Source organism: Petaurus breviceps, unplaced genomic scaffold (assembly GCF_028583685.1).
Source record: "Petaurus breviceps papuanus isolate PSGF00001 unplaced genomic scaffold, PetGlider_PUasm1.0 90847, whole genome shotgun sequence".
Taxonomy (NCBI): domain Eukaryota; kingdom Metazoa; phylum Chordata; class Mammalia; order Diprotodontia; family Petauridae; genus Petaurus; species Petaurus breviceps.
This window is the reverse complement of record NW_027187360.1, coordinates 20,008,401-20,033,557: the sequence shown is the minus strand read 5'-3', so window position 1 is coordinate 20,033,557 and position 25,157 is coordinate 20,008,401. Positions and strand designations below refer to the sequence as shown.

The following is a 25,157-nucleotide window of genomic DNA, read 5'->3' as shown; positions in this document are numbered from 1 at the left end:
CCCCCCCCCATTTCCTCTGGAATGGCATTCTTGCCCGTCCCGAGTCTAGTCTCCGACGTAGCAAAGCCTCCCAGGGCCGCTAAGGCTCTGGCGCGATGGCTCGGGCACCCCCCCCCCCCCAACCGCCCCATCTCTCCCTCCTTCTTTCAACCTGCTCCAGGCTTAGGCTCCTCCTCAGCCCGGCGCGGGGGAGCCCCACACAAACAAGCCGGGAGGCGGTGCAGCCGGGATGACTCTTCCGAAAAGGACTCCCCCCGCCTCCCCCCAAATCTCTCCACCTCTTGAGGGTGTTTCCCCTTCCGAGGAAGGGAAAGGGGTGTGTGTTTGGGGGGCGGGAGAGAAGCAGCGGGGTGGGGGGTGGTTTGCAGACTCCGTGGGGGTCAGTGACGAGAAGGGGGTGGGGAATTGTCGGCAGCGCCAAGGGGGGCGAGGACACCCGTGAGTGGAGGGGAGACAGTGAGAGACACCCTCTTTTCGCCTCCACGCCAGCGGCCCCGAGGTCCCAAGCAAGCGCTCCCCCCCTCCTCCCTCAAAAAAAAAATACCCCAACAACCTCCTTTTCCGACACGAGTGACGAGGCCGAGGCGCAGCCCACAGCCTCCCCCGCCCCACTTTCTTCTCTCCTCCCCCAGACGCTTCTTCCCACAGCGCAGCCCTGTTTATTCAGGAGGGCGTCCCGACAGCGACCCGAGCAGGGGCTCCGGGGGTGGCGGCGAGAAGAGGCGAAGGAAGCCGCGCCGTGCGCGCGGGGTGAAATGGCGGTTGGCTTCGGGGTGTGCGGCTTCAACTGCCGTTCTCCTCGTCCCCCATCCCCCCCATCCCCGTCTCCGCTCCCCCGCCTTCCTTCCCTCCCTCCTCCTTGAGCTCGGGCTGGGCGGGGGTGTCTCAGTTACACGCAGCTGGCAAGCGGCGGCGACGGCACAGGTGCGGGGCGGTGGCGCCCTTCACCCCTCGCTCGCTCCAGCCACACTCAACCCGCAGCCATTTTGGAGCAAGGAAAGACAAAGAGCGAACCACCGCCTGTCGCCGCCGCCGCCCCACAACAACTCCTCCACCCCGCCCCATCTCTCCTCCCTCCCCCGCCCGGCTCAGCGGCGGTGCTCCCGCTCCGACCCCTCCGCATCCAAGCCCCGGGGCCGCCTTCACCTTCTCCCGGGCATCAAGCAACCGCCGCCGCCAGCGGCAAAGCCTCCGCATCCGCCCCTCCCCCCCAGCCACCACCATAGCCGAGGTCGTCGCCGCCTCCCTCCCCACCCACCCTCTACACTCTTTCCCCTCCCCCCGCCCTTCGGTCTCCCGACTGCTTCCCCTCTCCACTCTTCAATAACGCTCGCAGCCATTTGCCGTCGCTTTTAAGCGCGCTGGGCAGCCAATCAGGACGGGCTGGAATCCCGGGGCCGCGGTGACGCGCCGCCGTGGCGCGCTTGCGCGGCGGCCGCGGAGGAACCTCCCCGCCTCCCTCCTCCCTGGCGGCCCTCCTCCCCTCCCCGTCCCCGGCTCCCCTCCCCCTCCCCCCTCCCTTCCCCACACAGCCCTCCTCCTCACCCAGTCGCTATTAGCCAAAGCGGCGGAGTAAAAAAAGATGGCGGCGGGTTCGGATCTGCTGGATGAGGTTTTCTTCAACAGCGAGGTGGACGAGAAAGTGGTGAGCGACATGGTGGGCTCTCTGGAGTCCCAGCTGGCGGCCAGCACTGCCCATCACCACCATCACCCTCACAGGACGCCCGAGATCCGGGCCGGAGGCGCCGGGGGGCTGGGGAACCATGTTGTGAGCGGCAGCCCTGGAGGAGCCGGAGTAGTAGGAGCCGCCGCCGCCGCCGCCGCCGGTGCTAATGTCCAGACGGAGAGCAGCAAAATAGGACTGGCCCAGGAGATCACAAAAGCAGGTAGAGCGGCGGCGGCGGGGGGCGGCGGGGGCGGCGGGTCCCGGCCGGGGGAGAGGGAGCGAGAGAGGGGAGCCAGGGCCGATCCCCCTCAGCCCTGCCGACCCCCCTCCCCAGAGGGGGGCCTGACACCCTCCCGGGGGCACCCGGCGTGAAGGGGCTACCCGGGCCCGGGGGAGCCTTGGACTCTCCGTGGGCGGGTGCACTGGGAAGAGGGAGGCAGAGGGGCAAGGGATGGGGGGTCCAAGACCCCTCCCTGACTACAGCAAGGGGACCCTGGTGGGGTAGAGGGAAGGAAAGGGGGATCCCCTTCCCCAGGGTGGTCCAGCCATCCCAGGGGGTGGACAGGGATGGGGTCTGGAGGAGCTGACATCCCGAGTACAAGGATCTGACACCTCAGGTGTTGGGGGTGTCAGTAATGGGGGGACAGGGAGAGCGCTCAGTTCCGAAGGGGGACCCCTCCAGAACTGATGTTTTGCTCCCTCGATTTTTCCCACTCCCCAATTTTTGTCCCCGGTTAATATCTTAACACGTCTTGGCTGAAGTAATGCCCCCAGACCTCCTCCCCCTTCCCCTCCCCCCTCCTTTTTTTTTTTATTTTATTCTCTCCTCCTTCTTCTTCTTGTTGTTGCAGGGGCCGGAGGAGTGCAAGGGGGTGTTATTAATCACAACACGACCAGGTCCCAGGGTTCAGCTCTGCTGGATGGAACCTCCTCATCCACCTCCACCAGCAGCAGCAGCACCAGCACTAGCAGCACCACAGCAGGATCCGAAGCTGCTGCTGCTGCTGCTCCAGGGGCTGCTGCCATCAGTCAGGGCAAATCGGTGGTCATCAGCAGCACCATGGCAACCGCCTTGTCCTCCAGAAACGGCAAAATCGGTACCACCACCACGGTGCAAACTTTGAATGGGAGTAACGTCGTGATGAACTCTCACCATTCAGGAAGTGCTGTTGCTTTTGCTGGGACTCCGGCTGCTGCTGCTGCTGCTGCACCTGCTGTCACACTAGTCAACAACGGACCAGGATCTGTGGTGTTGCCGCTGGGGAAGGGAAATGCTGTCAATGCTGTTTTGCCTTCAGCTTCTTCTAACACTGTCATCCAGACTTCTTCTTTCCTCAGCACTGCTGTGTCCACCTCTTCCTCACCCACCGTTATCTCCTCCTCCAGTATTGGAAGTGCGGGACCTACCGTGGCACTAGTGAGGCCACCAATTCACACAGCAGGACCTGCTGCAGCTTCTGTTGCTGCAGCTACCCAGAATGGGAGCAATACTGTGATCAATTCAACTATCAGTGTGGGGAGTTTGCCTGCTACTGCTGCTGCTTCTGTAGCTACTGTGGGTTCTGGAGTTTCCCTTCAGGCATCCCTTGTGAACAGCCAACCTGGCTCCAGCATGCCAGTCACAGCCACCACACAGGTCATCAAATCAGAGTCCCCTAAAACTATAGTGCAGGCAGTGCCTCAACAGCAAACATTGACAACCAGTGGCCAGTCCACCACAGGGGGTAACATGATCATTGGGCAAACTATGCAAGGTGGCATCCCCAATCCTAGTGGGATACCACCTCCTCCTCCAGCTCCTGGGACCCCTACAGGGATGGCTAAAGGCACTGCCAATACAGTGGCACAAAGTCTGCCAAGGACTCCAACAGCTACTACAGGTGGTATCCGAGCAACGTTGACTCCTACAGTTTTAGCACCTCGTCTGCCTCAACCACCTCAGAATCCTACAAATATTCAAAATTTTCAGCTACCCCCAGGTAAGAAAAGCATTGCAGTATTTATTGTGGTGAAAGGCAAATGATAGAGATATTTGACTTTAGTTATAAGTCATAGGAAGTTCTTGTTCTCATTTAAGATGGTAAGATCATTTACCTTTTTTTTTTACCAGTTTCATGAGAAGTGTATTATGCTGGTTCAGGTGACTAGGACATGCTAAGTAGACCTGCTTTACAGACTTTTCTACTGCTTAAATCTTTGTATTTGCATTTTAAGTCTGTGTTCAGATTTTTCTAGCCATAACATGATGGTGTTCTGCTGATGCATATTTCTATTTAATCTTCTTCATTGTATCTTTGAATTTTAAAGTAATTTTGTGATTATATGAATAAATCAAACATGCTGCTTAACCCTCTGTCCCTGTATGCCCCTGCTGCCATAGAAAGCAGACTGCTTGCTCTACAGCAGTACAGCAGCAGGTATGTCATAGAGACAAATTATTTCACTATGCAAATGTACATTAAAATAATCTTGCATTTAAAGTTTTTTAAAAATTAGAGTTCTAAATGTATAGCCGCCTTATCCATTAGTAGTTTCTGCAGTCAAGTATGTGTCCTTACCTCACCATATATGATCTTTGTATTTGTCATCAACTGTTAGAAATTCCTCAGATAGGGAACTATATGGATCTGGTTTCCAAAGGTGACAGAAAAATAAAATGACACACCCCCCTGTTTTCAGGACTGCTTAATTAAGCCTTTGAAAGCTTTTATTCTTTTCAGTGTCTACTTTAAAAAACTATTCAGATGTCAGAATTGTATTGCAGTTTTTAAGTGAACACATGAGTCTACAAGGATCATATCATTCATGGCTGACATTCTAATCCTAAACTGTACTTTAAGTATTTTTCCAATGTTCTCAGTATTCATAATATTTTTCAGTGCGGTATTGTGACTACACAAAGAACACCTAATTAAATTTTACTATTACTACCTAATGAAATCAATGGCATTCATATGCTATTCATTTCAGTGGGTCTTAGGGTAGTAAAAGTAATATATTATGAAACTACTATCCAGGATATTTATAGAATGATGTTTTTACTTCAGAAATACTTTAATATTTGTAGTATTCTTATGAGTGTCTTTCTGACAGTCAGTTATGCAATATTATTTTATGGTTCTTAAAGTTAGAAAAATACTGTGAATAGTATATAACATTCTGATATTTTTCAGAATACTTAGGCATATAAAAGACCTTACCTGAAATAGTTCCTGTTTTTGATTTTGCCCAGGGGTAGTATTTTTAATCTAATATAAATAGTTATTTTATGAGTTAAAAACATTTTTCCTCAAAGCTAATCCCTTAGTATGTAGTAATTGTATGTGTAGTAGTAGTAAAATCAGTCATGAAAACTTGGTACTTCACATGTCCCATAGTATTTTCTAAAAACGAGTGCTTCAAAACTGCTTCAAAACAATTTCTGTATCAATGAACTGAAAGGTTTCCCTGTCCAATCAGTTAGAGGTTAAGAACCAATTATTTGTAAAACTTCAGACAGGGGTCTTTTTTTTTTTTTTATTGGTGAAATCTTGGGGGTAGTTCCAAAGCCACTTAAAAAAATTTTTTTTTCTTTCTTTGCATTTAGCTTTGGCATAATTAAAAACCCAAAAGAAGGGGTATTGACATTTTGTGCTGGTGATTACAATGGGCATTTGAGGATATTCCAGAGTAATTAATCTTAGTTTTTCTCCCTACTCATTTAATAGCCAGTATGTATTTGTTTAACCTTAATCTGTGGAACATAACATAATTTGTAAAGTTTGCCATAGCCTTTTATGTATACCCATTTTCCTAAAAGATTGCCACAAAAGACCTGCCTGTATAAGTACTTTTCCCATATCAATATGGTCCATCCCTGTGGTTTGTAGGTTAGTACTTTAATTAAAATTGGTATTGTCATTGTTTGATCAAGAAGGTGCTTCAGATGACTGTAAGATATCTCTAGTATTTTGTAGAGATACTAGTCTTCAAGTAGTTTAATTGAGGTCCACTTGTTAAGAAAATCTTAGTTACTGTATCAGTCAGGATACAGTTTACTCCTCAGTAAGTCACATTCCTCAAGTGAGATTTCTTTTAAAGGAAAAACTAATATATGTTATACTTAGAAATAGTATTGATTATAGACTACCTTCTGGCTTTATCTTATCTAGATTTTTTGGAGAAAAGTAGTAGACAATATGGCATACTAGTTTTTATTGATATTATTAAGTAGTTGAATCAACACCTTGGAAATATGGAACTAATTGGATCACTTTTAGTGAGAACTTCCTTTTTCATTCCTATGAGTGTATTGCTACTGAGAAGGGAAAAGTGATTAGAAGAGGGCATGCCCTTTTGTTATTCTTTACTAATGGTTTTGAGTGAGATGTTTATGATTCAGTTTCATTCTTAAACCATATCTTCTTGGTGCAGATTTGACAGATAACAGTATTTGTTAAATCCTGGGAAAAAAGTGTGAATATTTTTATTCTTATGGTTTTTGTAGTATTCCTAATATTTTTCATCAGAGCCTTAAGTCTGACATGAGTCACAAACGTTGGGACCTTGACTGTAAGGTAGCATATATTATTTTCTTAATCTTTATCTTAGTTATCGTAGGTATATTGTCATTTATCTATCAAAATGTTCACATCATTTTAGGACTGTGATACCCACTATTCATTTTTCAGTGAAATAATACATTTCCATAGGCCCAGTATGAACTTTGTGAAGTTAAACTTTTTTTTGGGGGGGGGGTGGTGTTCAAGGAAGTAAAGCAAAGGAGTTAGTTAAACTACTATTCTTTTTCTTCTAAAATAGCAGTTGTCCTAATTTAAACAGTGCATTTTAATTTGGTACATCCAAATTGCTTATTTTTGAAAATGCCATTTATAATCTGTGAGGAAATATCCTTAAGAATGCTTATGAATTGGCATCATTTTCTTAAATTGAATTTTACGCTTTTTAATGTGAATTAATGATTTATTATGTAATCTTTTATTTAACTATATTACTAAGGTGGTAGGTAGCCACAGGCTGAAGAAATTGATCACCCGGGTCACTTGGCAAATAGGAAGTTGACACTTTTTATATTTTAGTGTTACAAGCATTATACTTTCAGATTTTAGGGGAGAAGTTTGTAAAGCTTTGTGCAAGTGTCAAGTAAACATCCATCTGTGCAAAATTTGAGTTTCATGTTAAAAACTATTCATTCTAAAGTAACATACTTTAAAAATCATTAAAGGATAATAATATAAATGTTTAATATATAATTATGCAATAAACTCTTGTGCAGAATTCTTACCTTGCTGGTTAGGATTTTGTAAATGAGGTTCTTAAAGACTTAAACTTCATATTTGAATATTTGTATTACTGTAATTGCATTTTTTCTTGAAAAGCTGCCTTATTATTTGTTGATGAGAGAATAATATGGAAAAAAATACTTTAAAAATATGGTAGCAAGAAATATAATTGCCCCAAGTACACTGAAAAGTGTGCTTTGATACTAAAAATCTTATAAAAATTTGTAATGCAAAGAGGATATTATGATTTTTATTTTTGTAAAGTTGAATGTGATAGGATAATTACTAGGGGCACACATTATTTCTAAAATGATCACTTAAAAAGATTCCTTAATGTTATCTACTTGGTTTAGTAAAATAATGTTTTCTTTTGTGTCATTTCATGTAAACTACTTTAGTTGAGTTGGATGCTCTGTTGTTTTAAAGGGCTTACCAGTAACAAATTCTAAGGCTGAAATTTCCTTAATTTCTAAATCATTAATTAGATAGTTTTTACTTTTCAACTTTTCTGTGACACTTGATATTTAAAAATGAATGTTTCCAAGATTAGTGTGTTCAAAAGTTCAGGTGCCTTAAACAGTGGCCTCCATCCATGGTGGGTGGTCTTGCCTCTCCCGCCTTCCTCTCCCTTCATTCACAAAAAAGATCTTTGGAATCTATGTTCTGTGGATACCCTTTGATTTTTGTAAAGCACTGGTAGCCAAAGACCTTAAGATTTCTTCATGTAAATTTTAAAGGAACCCTTGGAATTCTGAGAGTTAACTTTGAGAGCAAGTCATTAGATTGTTTCCTGATTGCAGTAGACTTGTCACGTGATGAAAAGTTGAAACATTACTTGGTGCCTCAGTTTCTATAGCTATAAAATATGGTTAATAGCTATTTTATGAAGTACCTTGAGACTCTTGGATGAAAGGTATTGTATATGTGAAAAGTATTGTTTATTATTCATACTTCCATTCAATCCCATAAAATGTTTACTGCCTCAAAAAAATGCTTTTATAAAACTGCAACAGGTCCTTAGGACAGTCCAATAGTAAACTAACCTATAACATAATGTAATTTCTGGAATATTATAGGACCCATTCTCTTACCAAAGAATAGGTTGCCAAAATATTGGGGCACAAGCTTCCAGGTTAGTACTATCCTGATTACAGAATTGTAGACTAATAGAGACTATGTGACATGCATATATAAATCTGTCTTCAGATATAATGAGTTGGTGGGTCTAATTTTAGGCCTAAGGCTTTAACCAAGTTTTTCCTCTCAATGCTAGGTAACAGTGAAATTTGAAAAGAAAAAAAGATACTTTTGGGGAGAAGGCACATGGACAGCACTGGACAGCTCTACTTAGCATAGAACACAAGTAGCTTCCCCAAGTATTCCTGGTCCAACTTACCCTTCTCTTTGGGAGGAACTATATTTAAGGGTGAGCAGGGAGCTCATTCTTTGCTGTAGTATGTTCTTGACTTCTTTACTGACTCATTGCTGTTTTTATTATTATTGTTATTAAAATTAATTATCTTATTTATTGGGAAAGGAGTGTGGGGTTCATGAATACCTAGTTTGGCATTTTCTGGAATTGGGGAATCCATCATGTTTTGGCAACAATCAGCAATCATGACTGTGTTTCATCCTGAGATTACTGTAGAGGCAACAGAGCATAGTGGAGAGAGAGATGGACTTGGGGGCAGGAAGAGACCTGGATCTGAGTCCTGCTTCTACACTTACTAGATATGTGACCATGGGCAAGCCACTTAACTTCTCAGAGCCTCAGTTTTCTCATTTGTAAAATGGGGAAAATAGTACCTACCTCACAGGGTTGTTGTGAGGATCAGATGATAGATACTGTGTATGTAAAGAGCTTTGAAAACCTTAAAGCATCTTATAATAATGTCAGTAGTTACTAGTAGTAAATTATTGAAAGGAGTGAGGCCTCTGTTGCTGTGGTTTATGAGATTTATCTGAGTTATAAGAAGAAACTTTTAAAAGTACTTCATATTTGCCAAGTGATGTGTAAAAATAAGTGTACGTTGTTTATTAGTTTTCAGTACAAATCTTTAAGGAAGCTGAGTGACAAAATGTTACCCCTGTTTACAGAAAAACTGAGGTGCTAAAAAGTTAGTTAAACTTGTCGACAGGCTAGTAGTAAAGCCAGTGTTCATCTTTTCAAATGATGCTTAAGACTGCCTGGCCACACTGTTCTGAAATTGGGATAGCAATTGAGTATGGACTGGTGCCCATGTAAAGGTTACCAAAACATCAGCCATTTATCTGCCTGCTAGATGTGGTTTTGATTTGTACAGTAGACCCAGTTCACACCTGTGATCTAGAAATGAAAAGACCCAGATTCATCTTGTTCCTTATTCAGTGAAAGGTGGTTCTTGGCATATTGTGTATAAACCATTTCAATATATAAATTTAAGATTCTTCTCCTATGAAATAAAAAGTTGAGTAAAACAAGTACTTTTATAAATAGTTATGTGGACTTACAGAAATGCAGTTAACTGATTTAAAAAACATTGAACTTTAAGAAGCAGTGATTTAAAGGGAACCAGATAAAATTGTGCACATGAATGTGTGTGTGTGTGTGTGTGTGTAGATAATTTTGCAACTCTCTTTACAAAAGTATTACTTTTCTTCCTTGGAATGATAACCAGGAGTCTTAGTGATACTTTTTCTCAGGGGCTAGTTTCTTTGGAGGCCTGGTTTCTTTAGAGGTAGAGTTCAGGGCTCTCACCTTTGAATCTTGCTTTTTGTGATAATATATTGGAAGTTGGCATTCTTCCAAATATATAGAAGGGATTTATTTAACCAGGCTTTCTATATAGTAGCAAAGTTGTTAAATTAATAAAAGAAAGGAGACTTATGGAATTTGTTGTAATTCTCAGATTTTGTTTTAAACAATTTTTTTGAAATATAAGAAACTTCAGGTGTTTTTCCCCCAACAATCACCAGATAAACATGAATATACAGTTATTTTAAAATCTTTTACTTAATAGTCATTAATCTTTAGCACTGCTGTAAGGTAGATAAGATATAAAAAAAATGACATTTGAAGTTAGGAAATGTTGTATAATATTGTATTTTTTTATTTAAAATTTTGGTTTCTACATTTTCCCAATTCTGACTCAAAGGCAAAGAGGATATAAAAGTTGTCATCAGGTGAAGAATAAATTCCCATAACTAATGTTATTAATTGGCATAGACTTCAATATTATCTTTTGTGGTTGATTAATATCCAATTTCATTAAAACCATAACCATCCTTGTGTTTGCAGATTTTACTTTTTGTGCTTGTAACTGTTCTGTAGAACAAAAAACCTAAATTTATTTAAAGCATTGTACACATGAAATATGGCAAATATTTTATGGAGAGATTGATGAGAGAAAATCATATTCTGTTCCCTTTCCCTTCCTATCCTTTATTCCCCATTTTAAAACTGGTTTTGCTTTTCCATTTTGAACTTTGATTTCTGATGGGAACATATCTCTTATTCTTCCAATTTAGAAAAACATATATGATGAGAAAAGTAGGTGTTTTCCTTTTTTGAAATCCAAACTGGTGGTAGTGGGATTCTAACCTAAATGAGTTCTTCCTTTTGTTTTTGTTGGCATGTACCAATGATTTCTTTCTCATTCTATAAAGTCCTTCAACTATAGTGACTGGGAAAGAAAGTACCAATATATTAGCCTTCTTTTTAAAAAAATATTTTGTTCTTACTAGGGCAAAGGAAAAAAAACAACAACACCCTGGACTATCAAATTTTAGAATTGGAAGAAATCTTAGAGATCATTTTTTTTCATGTACTTTGTTTTTTAGATGAGGAAACTGAGGCTTAGAAAAAGCAAAGTGACTTCCTTTAAGTAAGATCACATAGCTAAAGAGCAGAATCTTGACTAGATCTTCTGAGTTCTGGTATAGTGTTCACCACACTTAATACCGTAAATAAAAACCCAAACAGAAGAATAAGTTGAAAGCACTGGAAAGGTTATTTAACTATTAAGGAGCTTAAAGAAAATATTTTTAAGTAGTACTTGTAGAGTGTCCTAAAAAAAAAAGACTTGAAGCCATCTAGCCCTACTTCTGCCATTTGCATGATGGTCTTGAGCATATCATTTAACTCTTTTCAGCCTGTTTCCTTATCAGGTGGAAGAAATCTCCTGGCAATATTTGTTCTTCCTACTACAGAGAGTTTTTGTGAGGATCAAATAAAGAATTATGAAAAAACTTTAAAAAGTATAAAGTACTGTGAAAATGTAAATTATTATTTTAATACCATCGATACCATTCTAACCTAATTTAGCTAATTATGAGGTATTATTATGTAATTGAAGTGGGGAAATAGTTCTTTCCTAGAAATTTTACACCTCATACTTGAGTATTTACTATTTTTATAATCAGGAGGAATTTTAACATTTTGTCCCATAATTTATTATTCTTGGTTTTATGTTAGTTATATGAGAATTCAATGCAGATAGATCCCTGAATGTTGGTGAAGCACATCTTAAAATGTCTTATATTTGTATAGTTCTTTGCCACTAACAAATCGCTTTAAAATACATTATTTCATTTGATTCTTTAGCAGCTCTCTGAGGTAGGATGGGCAGGCACTATTGTCACTATTTTACACTTAAACTGAGACTCAGTATATCATAGAGCTGAGATTTGAAGCCAAGTCTTCTGATATAAATCTAGTCTTCTTCCAGGATACTGTGTTCTAATATTTTGAAACATTAATGTTAGATTATATGAGATGTACACACTCCTAAAATGCTCTTCATATGAAAACATGTTGATATTGAATAACTACTTTATAAATATTAGTCACATTATGTCATTATTTCAAAGAAAGTTCTGAAGTTTGGGAACAAGTCGCATTGTATTGTTATTCATTTGAAAATTATTTCTATATCTCCTCCCCATCCACTTCCGTTGACCATTTACCTTTATGGTGGACAAAAAATGGTACTATGGAGTTATAATTTCATGATGCTGAATTTGGAGCCAGTGGCTCTGGGTTCAAATCATAGTTCTGCCACTTCATAATTGAAGTTGGTCAAGTCATTTCAGTTCCCTGGACTTTAATTTCCTCATTAAAAAATTAAGGTGGTTGGACTAGATGATCTCTTAAGTTACCATCCAGCTCTAAGTCTATGATTTTCTGTTCCTAAATATGTTAAATTTAGTAGTGGTAAAACAGGTGCCAGGTTGGGAACTTTAGCTTTTTAAAAATCCTAGGGCAAAGTAATCAAAGTATGTATATTATACATGTTTGTATATCTGCTAAAATAGGGACCATAGGGGTGCAGTGAATAGAGCACAGGTGCTGAAGTCAGAAGGACCTGAGTTCAAATGTGGCCTCAGACACTTAACACTTACTAGCCATGTGACCTTGGGCAAGCCACTTAACCTCAATTGTCCTGCCTTTCCCCCTCCAAAAAGAAAAAACAAAACAAAAAAAAACCTAACCCCCCAAAAACCCCAATAAAATACGGAACATGCCCTTTATGAAGAAAAAGACACAGAATTTAAGTTTTAAATGTGTTAAATGTTTAAAATATTTTTAATATTAAAATATAAATAAGTATATGATAGAGACTTGTTTAGAACCTAGTATGCAGAACATATTTGAATTTAGTATTTTGATTTATTTTCACGACCATTGATTTGTGGGTTTTTTTTTTTGCTAGTATATTTAGGTCATAACAATTTGAAATTCCAAAGAATTTGTTTATGAAGTCCAAATATGACTCAACTATGAAAATTGAAATCACTTACAAGTAGGACTTTTGAACTTGGTTTGAATATGTAGTAGTGTGTATGTATAATTTTTACAGGTAGCATAATATAGGAGATGGAACTTTTCTGTTAGGAAAATCTGACTTCAAATACTGTCACAGACACTTAGTTGTGTGTGACCCTAGACAAGTCATTTAACCACTCAGTCCCAGTTTCTTCACCTGTAAAAGAGGGGTAATAATATTACCTCTACAGATTTTTGGGAGGACCAATAGTACAGGTAAAGTGTTTTGTAAATCTTAAAGTGCCATATAAATGTTTATCACCATAATCATCATCAGCATCAATGTACTAGCTGTGTGATAGTAGGTAAGTCATTTAATCACTCAGTCACCCCAGGCAGTTCTCTAACAGCTTTCACTTATAGATGAATTGTCAGTCTGTGTTGGCAGAGCAAGTTTCTACTCTAGGAATTTCTTAGCAAATGAAGTCATGCATCTGATCTGGAAAAAGAATTATAGCTTTTAAAAGAGTGTCTTTCAGTGATTCTTATTAGAGAGGGTCAAAATGACTGTGGCATCATAGATTCATAGGATCTTAGAATTGGGAAGGTTAGCCCATCTTGTAAAGGAAGCCCCGCTAAAACCTTCCTGATAGGTAGTCATCCGGGCTCTTCCTGAAGATTTCCAAAGATGGGATACTCTCAGACTATGAGGCAGTACATTCTGATTTTGGATCGCTCAGATTGTTAGTAAGAGTTTTGTTATTTGGAGTTGAAATTTATTCCCATTGTTTGCCCCCTGGGATCACGTAAAACAAGTCTAGTTTCTCTCCTACATGATAGTCCTTCACATACTTGAAGATATCCCATCATGTCTCCTCACTCCCCAACTCTTTTTTTCCTTAGGTCAAAACATCTCCAGTTCTTTCAGCTGATCCATATATAGCATGATTTCAAACCCTTCATTACTCTGGTCCATTCTTCCTTGGTATGCTTAATCAGCTAGTCAGTCAGTCAGTTATTAAGCACTTGCAGTGTGCCAGGCACTGTTCTAGGTGCTGAGGACAAAAGTACAAAGAATTTAAAAATCCCTATTCACCCAATCTGAACTCAGTATTTCATATGAGTTCTGATCTCTGGTTCTGGACATAACATGAAAAAACAGCCTATGGTTGATTGATTTTTGTCTACTTTGGCACATTGTTAACATTTTGTTTACATTGTAATATACCAGGCTCCTTTTCTTAACATTTTTATTGATATCTTTTCTTTTTAGTTTGCATTTATTTTTGAATTTCTTTCTGCTCCTGTATACATTTGTTTTTAAACTTTTTAATAGTATTTTATTTTTTTCCAATTACATGTAAAGTCAATTTTTAACATCAATTTTTAAAAAAGTTTTAGTACTCTGGAAATATGTATGTGAACTGATGCTGAATGAGGGGAGCAGAACCAGGAGAACATTGTACACAGTTAACAGTCACATTATGACATGACTAACTTTGATAGACTTAGATCTTCTTATAGCAATGCAAGGTTCCAAGACAATTCCAAAAGACTAATGATGGAAAATGCTATCCACATCCAGAGAAAGAATTACAGAATCTGAATAGAGTGAAGCATACTATTTGCTGTCTCTTTGTTTTGTTTTGTTTCTTCTTTCTTATGGTTCATTCCATTGGTTATGATTTTTCTTTATAACATGATTAATGTGAAAATATGTTTAATATGAATGTGTATGTAGAGCCTATATGAGATTGCATGCTTTCTTGGGGAGAGAGGGGGAGAAAATTTAAAACTCAAAAGCATGTGGAACTGAATGTTGAGAACTCCTCCTCCAAAAAGTTTTCACACCAAATTTTCTCCCTCCCTTTTTTACTTCCCTCTTCCTTAAGATGCTAAGCAATTTGAGATGTTATATATGTGTAATCATGTGAAACATTTACATATTAGTTATGTTGTGAAAGAATAGACCGAAAGGAAAAAAAAACACAAAAAAGTAAGGTGAAAATAGTATTGAAAATGCTTTGATCTGTATTCAGACTTGATCACTTTTTTCTCTGTATGTGGATAGCATTTTTCATCATGAGTTCTTAGAATTGTCTTGGATCAGGTGGCGCGGTGAATAGAGCACCAGCCCTGGAGTCAGGAGGACCTGAGTTCATATCCGTCCTCAGACACTTAACACTTACTAGCTGTGTGACCTTGGGCAAGTCACTTAACCCCAATTGCCCTACCTTCCCCCCTGCAAAAAGCAAAGGAAAAAAAAGAAATAAAAAAAGAATTGTCTTGGATCATTGTATTGCTGAGAATAGTTAAGTCATTCATAGCTGATCATAGCACAGTATTACTGTTACTGTGTCCAATAATCTCTTGGTTTAGCTCACTTCACTTTGTACCAGTTCATATAAGTCTTGCCAGTTTTTTCTGAAATTTGCCTACTCATCATTTCTTATAACGCAGTAGTATTCCATTATGTTGAATTGTTTTTTTGTAACAAAGGTTGAAAAAAATAGTTCAACAAAACCAACCAACACATCAACCATTTCTGACAGTATATGTAACATTCTATGACCATATTCTTTATCCCATGAATGAAGAGAGGATGTTGATTTTTTTCAGCTCTTCTGGGGGGAGAGCTTGATCATCATAATTACATAATATTTAATTTTGTTTTATTGTTCTTTTTTTCTGTTTACTTTTGTTTACTTGACTTTGCTTTGTTGCTTTGTATCAGTTCATATGTCATCCACTTCTGTGAATTCTCTGTATTCATCATTTCTTATAGTGTAGTAATATTGTCCATTACATTTTTGTACCACAGTTTGTTTAGCCATTCCCCAGTTGAGGGGTACGTACTTTGTTTGCAGTTCTTTGCTACTACAAAAAGTTCTGCAATAAATATTTTAGTAAATGCAGGACCATTTTCCTCTTGAGTTTGACCTCCTTGGGTGGTATATGTTTATCAGTGGGATCTCTGGGTCAAAGAATAATTTTAGTTGCTTTTTTAAAAAGCATAATTCCAAATTGCTTTTTATCAGGATGGTGAACCATTTTACAGCTCCATTGACAGTTCCTGTCTTTCCACAATCCCTCCAACATTTTTGATTTCTAAATTTTCTCATTTTTGTTTGTTAGTTTATGTAGTTTTTTAACACAAACTTTTTTAGCCATACTTCTCTCATCCTATACTTGTGTACTTGACATTTCTAACCCTTCTTTCATTAAATGTATTTTCGTTAAAAAAAATTACATTTTGACTTTCATTTATTGATGAAAAGAGAATCACAGAATTTCAGAACTGGAAGAAACCTCAGAGGCCATTTAGGAATGGAATGAAATGGAATGAAAAAGGATCCCTTCTAAAGTATGCCTGAGAAGTGATCTAACCTTTGCTTAAAATACTTCAGGTTAAGGTAAACCTACTATCTTAACTCCTAAGACATATCATTTCACTTTTTGATTAATATCTGATTTTCATATACTGGTTGCTTTCCTTTGGATAAAAAGTTAGGAAATGATTTTAGGGCCTGTAATTGTTTATTGTGGAGGGGATTTGAAAGAGAGAGAGAGAGAGACAGGCTTAATTGGTGCTTTTGAATATCTGAAATATCACACGTAAGAGGAATTAAACTTAATTTTGTTTGGCTCAAGCAGAACTTGGATAAGTGGGCAGAAGTTATAGGAAAGCATATTTTAACTCATTATAAGGAAAAACCTTCCCAATAATTAGAGATTTCTAAAAGTGGAATGGATTGCCTTGGAAGGGCATGAATCCCCTACCACTGAAGGTCTTTGAACACTATAGATGACTGTTGTTGGAAATGTTGAAGAGGCAGTTTATTCTTCAGATAGTGGTTAGAGTACATAATAATAGCAACTCACATTTCATAATTTTTACATTTTACAAAGCACTTTCCCAATACTAGTCATCTGGAGTTATAGATCAAAGGATCATAATCTAGAGCAGTATAGGGGACCTTGGAGCATCTGGACCAACCCTCTCATTTTACACATGAAAGAAACTGAGGTATTGGGAGTGAAGTGACTTGCCCAAGGTCACATGGGTGTAGTAATTGTCAGATTTGAATCCAGGTTCTCTGGGTCCACTGTTGGATTTAGGTAGTAGAAGTATTAGCATTCTCACTTTATTAATGAGGAAATAGGTTCACTGAGGGTAAATGACTTGCCCAATTGAGTGGGCAAGTTCTTTGAACACTGGTGTCTTGGATCTACTTTCTACACTCCAATACCCTTAGTGTACTTTAGTGTCTTTACTAACTCTTGTTTCTCAGCAAATTTTTACTGGTCTACAAAATACTAAACTTCTTATTTCTTAAAATCAACTAACCTAAACTGACTCCTTTCGTTCCTTCTCTAACTCTTATTACATCCTGCTTTTTCCTCCTTTACCTCTGTTCCTGGTCCTTGTTTTTTTAGCTGCTGAGACCCCCAAAGTGCTGAAGGCAAAACAATACACATTAGAGATTTGAACTTAACCTCTATCTGCCTCAGTTTTCTGAACTGTAAAATATAAATAGTAATAACCTTTATTTGGCAGGGCTGTTTTGAGAATCAAATGAGATAATACTTGTAAAAGTGCTTTAGTATAGTGCCGAGCACATAGTAGATTCTATATAAATGTTTATTCCCTTTGTATTGGAAAACACTGAATTATATGACTTTTAAGGTCTCTTTCTACTCTAAAGTTCACATGGGGTAGTAGAGAGGTGTCAAACAGTGGCTTTGAGTCCATAAACTCCTTGTTGTGATAAGAACCAGATTTAGATGTAATTGGGAAATGTTTAACAAAATTTTTTAAAAAATACAATACAACATAGATAATGTTATGTTGTGATTTTCTAAGTCAAAATGTGGTTCACGGATCATTTCTATTTGAGTTTGACATTGTTGGCATAGTAGATAAAAAGTACAAGACTTGCATTTAGGGAATCCTGGGTTTGAATACTACCTCAGATACCAATTGTGCAATCCTGGACAAGTCATTTCATTTCCTTGAGCCTCAGTTTTTTCATTTGTTAAATCAGGATTAAAATAGTACCTACCTCATGGGGTTATTGTGAAGATCAAGTAAGATAAATGTACATAAAGCACTTTTTATAGGCCTTTGAACCTTTATAAACCTCTATATAAGTGTGACCCATTATTGCCTATAGTGGATCAAATTCTTTTCCTAGAGAACATACACACAGTTTTCATTTAATTCAGCCTCCCTTTGAAGACAGCTTCAGGGTCTTTGAACAGAAAATAAATCCTTTCATCATTGTCATCATTAACAAATTTTTATTATTTTCATGTATAGATCATGCCAGGTGCTAAAGATGCAGAAATGTAAGTCATAGTTCTTGCCAGCAGTGAATTTACATTTTGGTGGAGTACTTGGGAATGTATGTAAAAAGGGTATACAAAGATAACTCTACAAGATAAGTGCCTAGTAAGTGTAGATAACACAGTTAATAGTAGCACAGAGGAAGAAGAGATCACTGTGGACTGGAAATGGTTCTTAGATGAGGTGAGATTTAAGCAGCAGTTGAAGGATGGGTAGGAATTAGTATGGGTTGGGGTCATTTTAAGCAGGTGAAAGGAGAGTAAGTTTAGTTGGAGCCAAGGGCTTTTGTGATAGTTGGTATATAAAGTAATTAATGAAATTATTTAAAAAAAACACTATTATTAGTTATTCTTTCCATTAATTCACATACTGTGCTATGACTGTCCTTAACTTTGGTCAGAGTTTTTTTTTCTTTATGCATTTGATTAGACAAAAAGTAGTTTTCAAGTTTTTGGTGTCAGTTATGTTTTGTAATAGTGAAGGAGTATGTATATTTAATAAAAGAAAACATGCTGTAAAGATGCTAACATATCTGTGTCAATTATTATTAAGGCAGATATGGCATAGTGGAAAGAATACTTGCTTGGAAGGTTGGGTACCTGGTTTTTAGTCCATTATCTATCTGTATGACCTAGAAACTTCTTTGGGCCTCAAATTTCTTTCTTTTTTTTTTTTGCTTTTTGGAGGGCAATTGGGGTTAAGTGACTTGCCCAAGGTCACATAGCTAGTTTTTGTGTTCAGTGTCTGGGGCCAGATTTGAACTCAGGTCCTCCTGACTCCAGGGCCAGTGTTATATTCCCTGCACCACCTAGCCACCCCAAAAAACACTCTTTTTTTGGAGGGCAGTTGGGGTTAAGTGACTTGCCCAAGGTCATGCAGCTGGTAATTATTAAGTGTCTGAGGCTGAATTTGAACTCAGGTCCTCCTGACTTCAGGACTGGTGCTCTACTCACTGTGCCACCTAACCACCCACCTCAAGTTTCTTTATCTCTTGAAGGAGGGAGTTGTACATATGTTATTCCTTCTAGCTCTAAAAATTCTATCAACTGAGGAATAATAGTTATAGGATGAGATAGTGATGACAGAAAATAAGATTGTCCATTTTCTTCTTGAATGCATTTTACAATATTATAAGAACTGCTCATTAGCACATATATGTCCATCCATCTGTTTGTTCATGCCCATGTACATAGTACAGTTATAGTTCAACAACAACTCTTTGACCATTAAGGAATTCTGGATAGTATTTCTAGTTTCAAAACCCCAGTCTTGGAACTACTAAAATTAGTGATGTTGCAGCCTCTTTGGTGAGATGGGAAAGAAAAACTCCATTTTATTTCTCAGTAAGTTTTAATCAACATCGATAAATGCTCCTTGAATCCATAGAATAAGCCAGGAATACAAAGGGGTAAAAACAGATTTTCTTATCCCAGGATGTTTACTCTCTAGTTGAATAGACAAAATATACTCACAGATAAATGAATAACAATATCATTTTACTTGTTAAGTGCCGAACAAATAACTTAGGCAGTAAGTATTACATGAATTACACAGAACTGGGTAGATTTCATAGAAGGGATAGTATTTGTGCTAGACCTTTGAGGAAGGGTGGAATTTATATAAACTTATTGGTGGGGGGAAGTTTTATGCAGGGGCAATAGCATGAGTTAGTTATACAAAATACCATTTTGACTAGAGTGCTGGGACTTGTCGGGGAATGGAAGGAGATAAGATAGAAGGAAGTAGGTAGGGTCAGATTTTGAAGGATTTAGATGCCAAGTTAATGTGTTTGGAGTTGTAGTATAGTGGAAAGAGCCCTGGACTTAGGAATCAAAAAATTTGGATTTGAGTTTCAGCTCTACCGTTTATTTGGCTATGTGACATGGGACTAATCTTTTTACCTTCCTGAGCTTTAATTGCCTCATTTGTAAAATGAGGGAGTGGAGTAGATAATTTCTAACATTGCTTCTAGCTCTGACATCTATTATTCTGTGTGACTTTATCCTATAAACAGTGGGAAAGTATGAGAGGTTTTAGAGTAGTTCAGTAGCATTTGCGAAGTGTTTTCTTTAATATAGATTGAGGGGGGAAAGCATAGGGAGGGATACAAGTTAGAAAGTTATTATTAGTTTATAATAATTGAATCCTTTAGAAGGACATTCTAATAGTTTAGGTGTGATGTGATAAAAGCCAGGACTGACGACATTTAATTCAGTTCAACAAATATTTATTAAGTGTTTACCAAGTGTAAAATGCTCTGCTAGGTTCTGAAACAAAGATGAACAACCAAAAAACCCAACTTATATCTTCTTATTGGGCTTACAATCATAGAATTATAGAGCTGGAATGGATGTTAGAGGTGACCTAGTCTAGTCCTTTCATTTTATAGATGATGAAAACCGAGGTCCAGAGTGGTTAAGTGATTTGTCCAGTATTACAGAGATAGTAGGCGGCTTAACTGGCACCAGATTCTTGGCTGGTACCAAGAGAACCAAGTTCTTTGCTAAATCTAAATCATTTTCTGCTGTAATTTAGGCACTTAGAGTGGTATATTGGATAGAGTGCTAGGGCTAGAGTCAGGAAGACCTGAAATCAGATCCAGCCTCTGACACTGTCTAACTGTGACCCTGGGCAAGTCATTTAATCTATATATGCTTTGTTTTCCTCAACTGTAAAATGGGGATGATAATAGCACCTACCTCCCAGGGTTGTTTTAAGGTAGTATTTATAAAGTACTTAGCACAGTGTCTACCACATAGTAGGCACTTAATAAATACCAGTTTCTTTCCTTCCATCCTAACATGTTATTCCCTCATAGAGGGGATAAAATGTGCACACATAAGTGTAAAATGAGGAAGAATATGATAAGGGCAAGGAAAAAGTTCATACAAAGTGTTAGAATTTTGAAGATGACTTTGAGCGGGGAGGATCAGAGAAACTTCATAGGGTGGTGGTGGTGGTTAACACTGTAATTGGGCTTTGACAGAAGAGAATTTCAACAGGTAAAGATGTAAAAGCATTACAGTCCAGGAGGAGGTGATTGTGTGCAAAAGCATGGAGGGTAGGAGAGGGTTAGGTGAACTCTGTGAAGTTAGTAATGTACTTTCGTTGGAGCAAAAGTGAAGTAAGACCAGAAAAGTGAGTTGTAGCAGATTGTTAGAGGGTCTTAAATTCCAGAATAAGTAGTTTGTATGTATTTTATCTTATGAACATTAGAGAGCTATTGAAAATTTTTGGACATAAGAGTCAGGTTTGTTCATTAGGAAGATTATTTTGGCAGCTCTGTGAAGGACAGAGTGAAGAATGACAGAGATTGATAGTAGGGAGACCAGTTAGAAGGATATTTGGTGAATATTGAGGAGAGAGAGGTAAGTGCAGGATTAGCAGGATTTAGCAACTAATTAGATGTGAAGAAAAGGAAGAAGTCAGAGATAACTTTCAGGGATTCAAACCTGAGCCACTGGGAATACCATCAATTAAAAAAAAACAAAAAGGGAAGTTGAGAGGAAGTAGAGAAACATGAGTTCAGTTTTTTTTTGAGGGCATTTGGGGTTAAGTGACTTGCCCAAGGTCACACAGCTAGTGTGTGTGTGTGTGTGTGTGTGTGTGTGTGTGTGTGTGTTAAGTGCCTGAGGCCGCACTTGAATACAGGTCCTCCTGACTCCAGGGTTGGTGCTCTCTCTATTCACTGCGCCACCTAGCTGCCCCCTTGAGTTCAGTTTTAGACATATTGTTTTGACTGCCTGGCAAAGCAATTGGGAATGTGAGGCTGGAGTTCAGTAGAGGGATTGGGAATATGAATATATGTTTACTTTGAAACTTAAATGAATCTATGATCTCACAAGAGGGTGTAATTCACCTTCTTATAGTACAGATTAACACTTTCATGCCTTCTTTCATTTGTGACTCCTGTGTTCTCCCATAAACTTTCCATTGGAAATTTTCCCAGTATAATGAAAGTCTTCTGTTTGACTTATTGGTAACAGTAGAGCATTCAGGTTGTCTAGTGTTTATATCTCTTTCTATATGACCATCTTACCTCCTTTTCTGGTCATGAGTCTTGATCATATCTTTATACCCCTTCTTGTGCTCACTTCTTAATATATTATAGCCATTTGTGTCCAACATTTTTTTCTTGCCATTGCCTTTTAGGTGATTCACAATTTTGATTCTTTGGAGACTGTGGGTAATTACTGATTTGTAGTTATATAGTATTAGTGGAAGAATATTGGTGTAAAAAAAAGGTGTTTTCATTTCATGGAGAAGCTTGCAGTGATTAAAAGACCCTGTATAACTTCCCAAATGTAATAAAGCCTTCTCTCTTTCTATTCATTCTTGACTCAGGATAATAATATATGCTCCTCAAGGGTAGGGATTGTTTTACATGATATTGCCTTTGTATCTGCAGCATCTAGCATGGTATCTTGCACACAGTTTAACAAAATGTGACCTTCCCAGAAATTTATTCTTGAGGCTCATGAAATGGAGTTGAAAATAATAACAGTAGTTACTTCACTACTTTACAAAGCACTCTTAACACATTATCTTATTGGCCCTCCCAATAACCCTGGGAGGTATTATCCCCCTTTTACAGATGAGAAAACTGAGACCTGGAGAGTGAGTGTTTAATAAATACTTGTTGGATTGTATTAAACCTGGTTCATGTACATATATCTGTACTTAATATTTGGTCTTCATTTGTATAGAAGTGATCATTGGAAGCATAGATGAGAGCCAAAAGGAAATTGTAGAGAGAGCACAAAAGAAGGCTGAGAAAAAGTAGGTTGGCGTGAGAGACATTTCAAAGGAAAAATGAACAAGTTATGTTGATTCTGGTTGTGGAGGGAGATGAAGAGGGTAAAGGCCAGGATAACTCTCTAAAGTTTCCCCCCATATAGGGAGAACTAATTTTGCAGTAAAAAATAATGAATTCACTTCTGGGCATGCAGAATTTAAGGTGACAGAAGGATATTCATAAATCTGATGGAGATTAAAGACTGAGAGTCATCCACATAAAGGAGTTAATTGAAGTCATGAAGGTGGATGAGATCTCAAAGCTTCGGAGAGTCAAGTGAGAAGATAAGTAGATTCAAATAAACTTTGGTGTATGGCAGTGAGGGAAAGTAGAGGACATAGAGAAAGAGCAGCCTAGGAGGTGGAAGAGAAGTTACATAGTTTCATGAAAGCCAAGGGATGAATGAGTAATGAGCACTAGACGGTTAGCAATACCAACTGCTACAGAGAGATTGAAGAGAAGGAAGACTGAAAAAGGACATTGGACTTGGAGATGAGGGAGATATTGGTGAATTTTCAGAGAACAATTTCAGAGTTAAATAATCAGAATTCAGAACTTGGTGGTGGTGAGGGAGTGGAGGCAGTGAATATATTCTTGAAAAGTTTGTTAGTGAATTCCAGATCAGAGTTAATATTTATTAGTCTAGTAGGTATAATTGAACACAGAGCTTTGGGATACTGAAAACAAAAAAAAGTGTAGATGCAGATGGCAAGGGGGCTTAGAGTAATAGATGTGAGAAAATAGTGGCAAAACAGGTCTGATGTGCTTTGTGTTATTTAAAAGTGTTTTTTTTCTGAATTGATAAATTACAATAAGTATACTTGTAAGTATGGAAAAAACCTTCCGGTGTTGGAGAAGTGAAATACTATTTTAAAACTCTTTCACCTTCTAGAGAGTGGTTTGTAACAAAATAATGTTGCCAATATGCCAGATACATATGGCTTCATGTCAGAGTTAACAGTAAATTGCCTGAAGTTATATCATTCTGTGTAGAGATAGCCCTCTACTTTGTGAACAGGTCATATTCCCACTTAATTTGTAAGTTGGTTGCTAGAACTTTAAACACATTTTTTTTTTCTAGAAAAGCAATATTATAAATGGTGGCTAGATTCTTAGGCTATCCCATGAAAATAATGTAGCCTAATAATAGTACTAATATTATTGTAGAACTCAACTATCATCTATACCTTAGTTTTTTCTAGGGAGTGCATCAAAAGTTGCTACTTGGGAATCTAGGAATAATTCTTCCTTTTACACCTCTTGCTTTAGGAGCAAGGATTCTGATGTTACTTAGGGTGGAAACTCATTAAGACCTCAGCAAGAGGAGGTAGGGGCTATTGCAGTGAACTAGGTAGAAAAGGCCTTAGTTAATTGAAGTTAATTGAAGAAAGATTAAGAGCCGAGACTGGAGAATGTGGGAACCCAATTTAGAAATGTGGATTCTGGAGGCAAATTGGGAAGATGGAAATTTTTGGTGACAGCAGTTTTTATGATGGGAGAGGGAACTTCGGGATATCAATATCTAATGTTCTAAAGTTTGAAATTGCTTGAATTTTAACATATGGGAAATGTAAGTGTTCTTAATATTTCTAAATTAAACCTTTCTTCCATCCTTCATCATGAATTTTTAGTTGTTTTTGTTTTAGTGCGACTGAAAGATGATTTTGTTCATTTAGATTTTATCATCTTAAGGTAGAAAACGCAAATAAAATTTGTTTCTGAAAAAAAAATACAAATTGGTCCTTAAAATGAAAATTTCTTAGGGACTTGTCAACAAAGTTGAAATTTTATACTCCCCGGAAAGTTGTGCTTGGCTGTTGTGTTTATAGAAATCAAAGGTCCTGAAAAGAAGAAAGATGTAATTTTTGAAGTTCCTTGGTAGTTCTGTAAGAATAGATTTTAAAAAAATCTTTAAATTCTCTGTCCCATTTTGATTGCCAGACTTTGTCTTAATTTGTCAGAGATTCCTATATTTTATCTTTGCTAGAATATGAATGAGGGGGCATTATTTATATCGTTTTTTCCTCCATTTACAGATGAATCAAGGTAAGCACATAAAGTGTTCATCCCATTGTTATGTAGTGAGGCTGTAATATGATAGATTCTTGTGAGAGCCTCTTTTGTTCTGTCTCTTCTATTAGGACCTGATTTTGTATAACTCAGAAATGCTCATTAACTTTAAAAAGCCAGTATACATTAAGTGCTTGCTTAAACAGAGGGTGGATAGAGTACATGCAGATCTGTATTTGAATCCTGGTTGAGATACCCTTAACTGCTCTGGGCCTCAGTTTCCTCATCTATAAAATGGAGATAATAATTGCACT

The 25,157-nt window shown here is 38.4% G+C and overlaps 1 protein-coding gene and 1 long non-coding RNA gene across 2 annotated transcripts in view; one reads left to right on the top strand and one right to left on the bottom strand.

Moving 5' to 3' along the window:
* LOC138149481 (uncharacterized) overlaps nucleotides 1-1,209 on the bottom strand; it is a 9,931-nt gene extending 8,722 nt beyond the window's left edge. Inside the window, exon 1 of the long non-coding RNA XR_011165338.1 lies at nucleotides 1,147-1,209. This is a non-coding gene — a long non-coding RNA (uncharacterized lncRNA). The remainder of the gene's footprint in view (nucleotides 1-1,146) is intronic.
* Nucleotides 1,210-1,527: 318 nt separating this feature from the next.
* TAF4 (TATA-box binding protein associated factor 4) overlaps nucleotides 1,528-25,157 on the top strand; it is a 136,621-nt gene continuing 112,991 nt past the window's right edge. Inside the window, exons 1-2 of the mRNA XM_069072524.1 lie at nucleotides 1,528-1,886; nucleotides 2,518-3,645. Coding sequence (XP_068928625.1) covers nucleotides 1,583-1,886; nucleotides 2,518-3,645 — 1,432 coding nt within the window. The 5' untranslated portion in view covers nucleotides 1,528-1,582. The remainder of the gene's footprint in view (nucleotides 1,887-2,517; nucleotides 3,646-25,157) is intronic.